We start from the raw sequence: 9253 nt of genomic DNA, 5'->3' as shown, positions 1-9253 counted from the left end.
GAGGCCCACCGCAGTGTCCCCTCCGCTCCCGAGGCCCACCGCAGTGTCCCCTCCGCTCCCGAGGCCCACCGCAGTGTCCCCTCCGCAGTCACTTCCCTTCATTTCTGAAACCAATTGCAGTCTCCTATCACTCCCAAAACTTACTGCACTCTCCCCCATTCCAGCAACTCACTGCAGCCTCTTCTTCTCACTTTTGAAACACACTGTAGTGTCCCCCTCCATTTCCGAAACCTGTTATAGTGCCCCCTCCACTCCCGAAAGCCACTGAAATGCTTCCACCACTTCTGGAATTCACTGCAGTCTCTTCCCTTGCCCACATCCTGAAACCCATTGCAGTCCTCCCACCACTCCCAAAACACACTGCACTCTCCCTCTCATTGCCAAAACACACTGCAGTGCTTGCACCCTCCTGATCCCACAGCAGTGCCCCCTCCACTCCCGAAACCCACTGTAGTGCCCTCTCACTCCTGAAATCCACTAGTGGTTCCTCAACTCCCAAAACACATTGCCATGCCCCCTCCACTCCTGAAACCCACTGCAGTCTCTACACACCCCTCACTCCCAAAAGCTGTCAGAATCTTGTTGAATTAAGATATTTTCTCATTGACCTGCTCTGGAGATGTTTTTACGCATCTCTGGAGCAGGCCGGATGTGCACGTTCCTCCTGCTCCTTCTTCCATTGCCTTTTCTTGGGTGGTTTGAGGCCTAACAGTTTCTCAAGTTAATGTCTTCAAAGTTCATCATGGGGCTACACCACAGTTTAAACACACAAGATTTAAGAGTTCGATGATATTGGCACTTTGGACTAATGGGAAATTTTGTGTAAGAGAATCTCATTTTCAAAGGAGAATTGAATACTTACCCACAGGGAAAATATTTGCCTGGATATGGGGAAAAGGCAGGGAAGTTGATCTGGATGAATAGCTCTTGTATGGAGCCAGCACCAACACAATGGGCTAAGTGCTTCCTTCTTTGATTCAATGATTCAATAGATATGAGCTCTCCTAAAGGAGGAAGACAGAAACAGCTAATCGTGGCAAAGAATTCTGACTGTGCACAGCCTGTTGCAACAGTGGAGTGGATAGGTATACACAAACATACAAATTAGGAATAGGAGCAGAGATAGTAGGAACTGCAGATGCTGGAGAATCTGAGATAACAAGGTGTAGAGCTGGATGAACACAGCAGGCCAAGCAGCATCATAGGAGCAGGAAGGCTGACGTTTCAGGCCTAGACCCTTCATCAGAAATGAAGGAGGGTCTAGGCCCGAAACATCAGTCTTCCTGCTCCTATGATGCTGCTTGGCCTGCTGTGTTCATCCAGCTCTACATCTAGGATTAGGAGCAGTCCACTCAGCCCCTTGAGCCTGCTCAGCTGTCTGATAAGATTTTGAACACTGGCTTTTGAAAAGCAAAATGACATGTACCAGAATTTGAACCGAAGTACTGAACTGCTGTGAAGAATCCATCTCCATATAATATCAACTGTAACCTTACCCAGTAAGGACCCACAAGGGGAAGCTTTAAGAAAATAATTTTGAATGTATGATGTACTTTTGAGTTCTTAGTAAGAACACTGGTGGGATGTCTTGCAACCTGAACATAGAGATTTAAGATAGCTGGCAAAGGAACCAGAGTGTAAATACCTGTAGTAACTCACTACTTTAAAACAACCTGCTATGATGTGAACAGCAAAGCCTGAGGGCAATGGAAACAGATTCTATTGTTACTTTCTAAAAGAAGAGTAGGTTAAAGTACTTTAAAGGAAGAATTTGCAGAACTGTCGGGGGGAGGGGGACTAATTGAATAGACTTCCAAAGAGCTCGCACAGGCATAATGGTTTCAGTGGCCCCCTTCAAATTTGTTTGTATGCATAAGATAACATTTCATATAAGATAACATTCCGCCAACTCTCAGCAGGGAAATAAAGTCTCCAAACAAGAATCTAACATTCCGTCAACCCTGACCTTTCACATACCGCAGACAACATTCCCATGGACCATACAGTTCAAGGAGCAGAAGATTCTGAGCAGCAAACTATCTAACCTCCTCCTAAACTGACACTCTGCTGGCTTCTGACTGATATGGGTCTTTGACGTCAACTTATTCCATATCTTCTATCCTGTGAGTGACTCTACCTTCAAATCCCACATTGTTTAGTTCTACTTCAAGTTAAATTGTGAAACGCAGCAGCTTTTGGAAAACAGGCGGGGGAAAACAAAGCTCTGGCGACAAAGTGTAATTAAACTGTACTCCATCCCAAAGGCACCAAGTCCCAAGTGCACCAAGTCCCCGTCTCTGAACTCCCTCCGAAACCCTCTCCACCTCTCGGTCTGCTTCAGAGTTCACCCTCTCCTAATCTCTGCAGGAGAAGTCTCCAATTGATGTCCTGTTGATCTTCTGCCTGTTCTTGAAAATCAAATATCTCTCTCCGTCTCTCTCTCACACACACACGCATCCCGAATCAGAAAAGGAATAGTTGATTTCAGACAGCAGGAGCTGCCTTTCTCCTCGGGCCTCCGAAAACCGACACATCTCTCTCTCCCCCCACCACTACCTTCCCCCTCCCCCTACCCCTCATGTCCCCGGAAGGAGCCTTTAACCAGATTGCTGTAAATGGACAGAGTTATCCTAAACGGGGTTTGTGCTCGCATTCCCACGGTGAAATAAACAATAGAAACCAAATAAATAGAAATACTGAAACATTTCTAAAGGATGAACAGTTTTGTTTACTGCAAGTGGAAACGCTCAGTTGTGATGTTTCGACCATTTTCAACTCGTAACCGAACGTGTGACCTAAAAGCTGAGAGAAAAGTGGCTGAATCTCTCACCTTCTGGAAGTCCGGGCTCAGGGCTCTGGCACCAGCTCTCAATCCACAAACAAAACGATAGAAGCCACAATCTTCTCATTTTCTAAAAAAAAGTTCAGCTCCTTTGACGAAGAAAATCTCTCTGGCTCAGGGAAACCAACACATCGGCTCTGCACAGTGAGGAAACTAGCTCCCCAAAAACTTTCCAAGCTGCTTCTTGAACTTTGCGGTTGATTCCTGGACGGAGTAGAGGATAGTTCCGTTTGAAATAAATCGCCAGCAACCAGATCGAAATTCACTGAAGGCGGAGTGCGGTGTGTTTTTTTTTAAAAAGACAGCTTCTAAAACATTTCAAAGTAGCAGCTCCAGCTGATGAATTGAGCCGGCATTGAATCCAGGCATAGAAAAGAAGAGGCTAAAGAAAACTTGCACTTAAGACAACATGAAATATTTCAGTTCAGCTTTTTTTTGATGTGGAAGATTGCGGTATTCCGTTTTATAATTTGTGAATCTCCGCTCACGCCTGGGTCGTTCCTCTGCAAGGTTTCAAACTACGTCTAGCTCCTACTCTCTATCCAATTGCTTTTATCGTCGGTTCAGCCTCCCAGCCCCTTTGTGGCTCTTTCTTTCTCCCTCCCTCTGGCGAGAGAAGTCTAGCACCGGGAAAACTCGTCCAGTCACCGCTCCTAAACTCATCGCCTGACACAGTTAAGTCACAGTGGTTGATCTGATTGTAACAATTTGTCTTAACAATGTGGTCACAATTTCGTGCTAGCCTTGGCCACTCCCAACACTGAGGCAGAATATCACCAGTTGAAGCCCAACAGACCTGACAACCAGATTTAAGCTGGAAGTTTAAAATGCTCCCTTCGCATTGTAACTAAGGGAGTACTGTAGAGTAGTCCTTCAGTTGATTTCTTAAAGGGATGGACGCAAAATACACCGCAGCATTGCAAACGAGCAGGCTGGGACATGAAAGTAGAGGCCAGACAGCAGCCAGATTAGCCAGGTGATCTTAGTGGAGTAGCAGGATGGTGGGGTCGAATGGCCTACTCCTGCTCCTAAATACTGTACCATGTTCCTCATTGCCTCGCTCAATAATTATTTCTCTACCAGCGTTGTTCAGCAGATGAGCTGCTCACTATCACATTCCTGTTTATGGGATCTTGCTCTGCACAATGAATATGGTGAATGCACATTCCTGCAAAAGGCCAATACAAAAAAGAAATGTATGGTCTTTCAGACTGCCAGCTGCTCATTTTCTACAACTGCCTAAACCAGATCCCAAAGTGCCCAGACCTGGATCAGTCCTGCTAGTTGATGACATTCCACTCAACTGCTACAGTCTCCTGTAACCACTCTAGAATGCCAGTTGACATTCATGTGAGAGCTCACTGCAGAGTTTATTCCTCATGCAAAATAAAGACTTGGGGTTCTACAGTGGCTTTCAGTCATTGAAGCATAGTCACTATTTCACTGAATAAGTCTGACCAGAGAGTGACAAACTATTTGACTGCCTATGGCTCATGGAATTCAGTCCAGTTAAGTATGAGGTGATGCATTCGGGCAGGACAAATGAGACAAGGGAATATTGGCGAATGGTAGGCCCCTAGGGAAGCACCAAGGATCAGAGAGACCTTGGTGTGCAGGGACACCAGTCCCTTAAGGCAGTGGGACAGATAGATAAAATGGTTAGGAAGGCATTTGGGATACTTGCCTTTATTAGCCAAAGCAGGGAGGTAATGCTGAATCTGTGTAAGATACTGGTTAGGTAACAGACAGAGTTTAGTAACATAGAAAACAGGTGCAGGAGTAGGTCATTCAGCCCTTCGAACCTGCACCAATTTTCAATATGATCCTGGCTGATCATGCAATTTCTGCATCCCACTCCTGCTTTCTCTCCGTACTGCTTGATCCCTTTAGCCACAAGGGCCATGTCCAGCTCCCTCTTGAATATATATTGTGCACAGCATTAGAGATGGTGCAGAGTTTCAGTTCTGAAGTAAGATTGGACAGACTGGGGTTGTTTTCCTTGCAGCAGAGGAAACTGATGGGAGACATGATTGAGATGAATAAAATTGCAAGGGGCATAGACGGGAAGGAACTTCTCCCCTTGGTGAGGGATCAATGACCAGAGGGCATAAATTTAAGATAAAGGGCAGGAGGTTCAGAGGGAATGTGAGTAAATTTCTTTTCATTCAGAGGGTGGTGAGAGTCTGAAACTCACTGCCTGTAAGGGTGATAGAAACAGAAACCCTGATAATATTTGAGAAGTATTTAGATGTACACTTGTGATGCCAACACATACAAGGCTATGGGCCAACTGTTGGAAATTGGGTTTTGTATAATTAAACGCTTGTATTTGTCCAGCACAGACTCAATGGGCCAAAGGGCCTTTTTCAGTGCTGTAGACCTCTATGACTCAGTCCAGACATGGTCTCAGTCCACCAAAAACAACTTACAGTTATATAGAGTCTTGACTGCCCATCTCTTACTCCTCCTTTCACTTCCTTAAAATAGCTGTTTCCATTTCAGGGAATAGCTGACTATTAATATCCATTGTAAATCCACTGACTCCACAGTTTCCTGGAATGCACATTCTCACACCTGCTTCCTGTAAAGACTCTGTTCCATTCTTTCAGTTTCTCTGTCTCCGTTGCATTTGTCTTATGATGCTACTTTTCACAGGAAAGTCTCACAAATGTTCACCATTTTCTTCAACTGAGGATTCCACAGTGATTGACAAGGCCCTCAACTATGTCTGACCCATTTCCCACACTTCTGCCCTCACCCCTTCTCTTCTCTCCCACAACACTGATAGGAACCCCCTGATCTTCACTTTTCACCCACCAGCATTCACATCCAAAGGATCATAAGCCACCATTTCCATTAATTCCAGTGGATGCCATTATTAGGCAAATATTCCCCGTCCCTCCCTTGTCAGCATTCTGCAGGGACCGTTCCTTCTTGGACACCCTGGTCCATTCTCCCTCCACTCCCAACACCTCCCCTCAACCCCACAGCACCTTCCCTTGCGATCACAGAAAGTACACTTGCCGGTTTACCTCCCCCTCCATTCTGCAAGGTTCTAGACACATTTTCCAGGTGAAGCAGTGATTTACCTGTGTTTATTCAATCTAGTTTACTGTATTCATTGCTCCCAATGTGGACTCCTCTACACTGGGAAAACAAAATGCAGACTGGGTGACTGCTTTGCGTGACACCTACAGGTATTTCCGATATAACATGTGTTTCGTTAATGCAAATTGGCTGTAACACAATTGATGAATAGCAGACACTGTTTGGATAATGCAAACTTTCTGCTGTACAGTATAGTGATTTTCTATAGTGATTTCCCTATAACACGGTTTTCTATGGCGATTTTCTGTAACGCGATGTGGTACAAGAACGCAGCTATTATGTTATAGGAGAACTGCCTGTACATTCAGTCCGTAAAAAAGGACTGAGAGCTTCCAGTTGCCTACCACTTCAACACACTACTGTGTTCCCTGGCCAACATTTCTGCCTGAGGCCTGCTGCAGTGCTCCAGCGGGCTCAGTACAAGCTGGAAGAACAGAATCTCAACTTACACTTGAGGACCCTTCAGGACTCACTATCGAGTTCAATAATTTTAGGACCTGAACACCTTCTTCCAAATCCTTTACCCACACACATACATCAGGCCCTGTCATCACATGGGCAGCTTTCAGCAGAACCAACCAATTGTCACCTCAGTGTCCCCCTTATCAGCTTTTCTACTTCCCTAGCAGACTGAAAACCATCCGTTTGTCTGCCTAACTTTCTTTCTATCTCTCTAGGCTCTGTCTTCACTTGTCTGCTCACTCCCCCTCTACCTGCTGTCATCAGCACAAATATTACCATTTCCTACCATCAGTTCTGAAGAAAGATCACTGGACCCAGAATGTTAACTTTGCTTTCTTTCCACAAAAGCTGCCAGACCTGCTGTGTTTCTTCAGGAATTTCTATTTCTATTTCAGTTCTTCAGCAGTTTTATTTTATTTTACTCTATAAGCTATTCACGTTCAGCAACATGAATGAAAAACTATTGACAAGTTTTGCTCAAACTAAACACCTGAACTTCAAAACAGGCCAAAAAACAAAAAGTTTCTCCAGCAATCTTTCAGATTCCCAGCATCTGCAATTCTTTGTTTTATTCAAAAGAGACCATCCTGTCACATCATTAATTCCAGTTACCCCACTCCCATTCCCCACTGATCCTGCTAAAAAGAACAATTCCCAATTGCCTGTTAAATTTGTCTGGAATGGAGCACAAGTACAGCTTTTCAAATATTCTTTGGTCCTCATGTTGATTTTCTATCTCACCAATTTTCTCCTAAAGTCTTTTTTTTGCCACATTTGCCATCTCACCAAATGATCTAATGACATTGCCGCAACAATAGCCCCACACCTTCATCCTTCATCCAGAGCGTGCAGTCAGGCTTCATTCATCAATGGATGCCCCTCCTCAATGTCACATAGCTACTTCCTCAATCTCTCCTTTAAGATGCTCCTTCAATCCATCTTTGACTGAGCTTCTGGACACTTTACCCTAATATCTCCTTCTTTGCCTTGATGCCAAATTCTGTGAGGAAATTCTTCAGAGCATTCTCCTGAGTTCCCAATGCCTATTCACCATCTACAAGGCACTAGTCAGGAGTGTGATGGAATATTTCCCATTTGCTTGGAATGAGTGTGACTCTAACATCAGAGAAGCATAACACCATCCATGAAAGAGATTGATGAGCACCCCATCCGACACCTGAATTTTCACTTCCCAATAACACCATCAGACAGTGGCAGCAAGGCATTCTATCTACAATATGTGCTGCAGCAACTCACTTAGGTTCTTTCAACAGTAATTTCCAAAACCCACAACTTCTACCATCAATAAAGGATGTGGTACTACATTATATCAGATGCAAAGGAACTTGTAACATTTTACTGTATTAAAGGGGCTCATTGATGGGCTGTAATCAAAGTACAATAACCATACTGCATTGCTTTCTCCATCTGTATCTCTCTGTTTTGGTCTGTCCCTTGCTGGCATCTACTGTATGGTGCCTCATGGTGCACAGGCTGAGATTGACCGACGACGAACTCAGGTACTGTCAAGTGGACACCTTTTGCCAAATTGGAATTGGACCATGAAACATATATTAATAATAGAGGATGGCATTTTAATGCTAGGTCATTCTGGGCCCAGGAGGTACATCTTGTCACAGAGTTTCTTCATACTTTCAAAAACATGGCACAAAGGTTCAGCAATTGTAACGAGGACAGAATTGTGAGCAAATTGATCATGATAGCTGGTCAATTATAGCATGAGGACGGTTATGATAATACTGTTGGTCTGGGAATCCAGAAATCGAGAAAGACATGACCTCAAATCCCTGCAACATGCTGTGGTTGAAGTTTATTTAGTCAATCTGATCTTGTTAATACTGAAACTATTGGATTGTCATGAAACCTCACCTGCTTCTTTGAAGTCTTTTTGGGAAGAAATCCTGCAGTCCTACAGATTTTGCTGCAGATTTGCTTTTCAATATCTCTGAACAGGTTAATTAGAAAAATTGGTTAATAAAGAAAATAAAAATTTCAGGTGCTTTCTGGGGCCCTCTTTTGGCACAGTGGTAGTGTCCCTATCCCTGGACCGGAGGTTTGGGTTCAAGTCCCACCTGCTCAAGAGGTGTGTAATAACATCTCTGAACAGGTTGATTAGGAAAAATATCAATTTCTGCCTACAAGGAAGTTAGTCAGCTCAGTTAGATGGATAGTTGGCTTGCAATGCAGAGTGACACAAACAGCATGGATTCAATTCCTGTACTGGCTAAAATTACCACTAAAAGTTGTTAAAGTCAATTGCTTTCCACACAGATGATTGGGTGTTGGAAAGGTAAACTGTTCAGTTGTGTTTAAGAGTGCTTCTGTATGTAGAAAAGAAGAACAGTATGAAAACTACTGTGGATGATTGCGAAGAAAGTTGTTAATTGCTGTCTGCAGTGACTGAGCACACCACACATTTGTAAGTGGCTTACCAAGGCCAATTCTGGTTGGAGAAAATGCTAGCCTTGTCAGCAGTGTTCACATACCAACACTGAATGAAACAAAAGGAAATAACAAATACAAAGCTGAGAGCCTATTTTATTCCTCTACCCATGGGATGTGGGCATCACTAGCTGGGACAGCATTTACTGCTGATCTTTAGTTTCCCTGGAGAAGGTAGTGGTGGGGCTGCCTCTTGAGTCACTGCACTCCATTTGGTGTAAGTAGACTCACAATGCCCTTAGGGAGAGAGTTCCTGCATTTTGACACGGCAACATTGAAAGAATGGCAACATATTTCCAAATCAAGATGGTGAATATCTTGAAGAAGAACTAGCATACAGTGATGTTCCCAAAAATCTGCTGCCTGTGACCTTCTAGG

The 9253-nt window shown here is 44.1% G+C and overlaps 1 protein-coding gene across 1 annotated transcript in view; it reads right to left on the bottom strand.

Annotated features, from left to right (window-relative positions):
- LOC109921356 (tyrosine-protein kinase receptor UFO) overlaps positions 1–3981 on the bottom strand; it is a 234224-nt gene extending 230243 nt beyond the window's left edge. The window contains exon 1 of the mRNA XM_048618422.1: positions 2831–3981. Within this exon, the coding sequence (XP_048474379.1) occupies positions 2831–2909 (79 nt within the window). The 5' untranslated portion in view covers positions 2910–3981. The remainder of the gene's footprint in view (positions 1–2830) is intronic.
- Positions 3982–9253: the final 5272 nt, after the last annotated feature.

Source organism: Rhincodon typus, chromosome 39, assembly GCF_021869965.1.
Source record: "Rhincodon typus isolate 14 chromosome 39, sRhiTyp1.1, whole genome shotgun sequence".
In the NCBI taxonomy this organism is placed as follows: Eukaryota; Metazoa; Chordata; class Chondrichthyes; order Orectolobiformes; family Rhincodontidae; genus Rhincodon; species Rhincodon typus.
The sequence above is the reverse complement of the archived record's forward strand: the minus strand, read 5'-3'. Positions and strand labels throughout refer to the sequence as shown.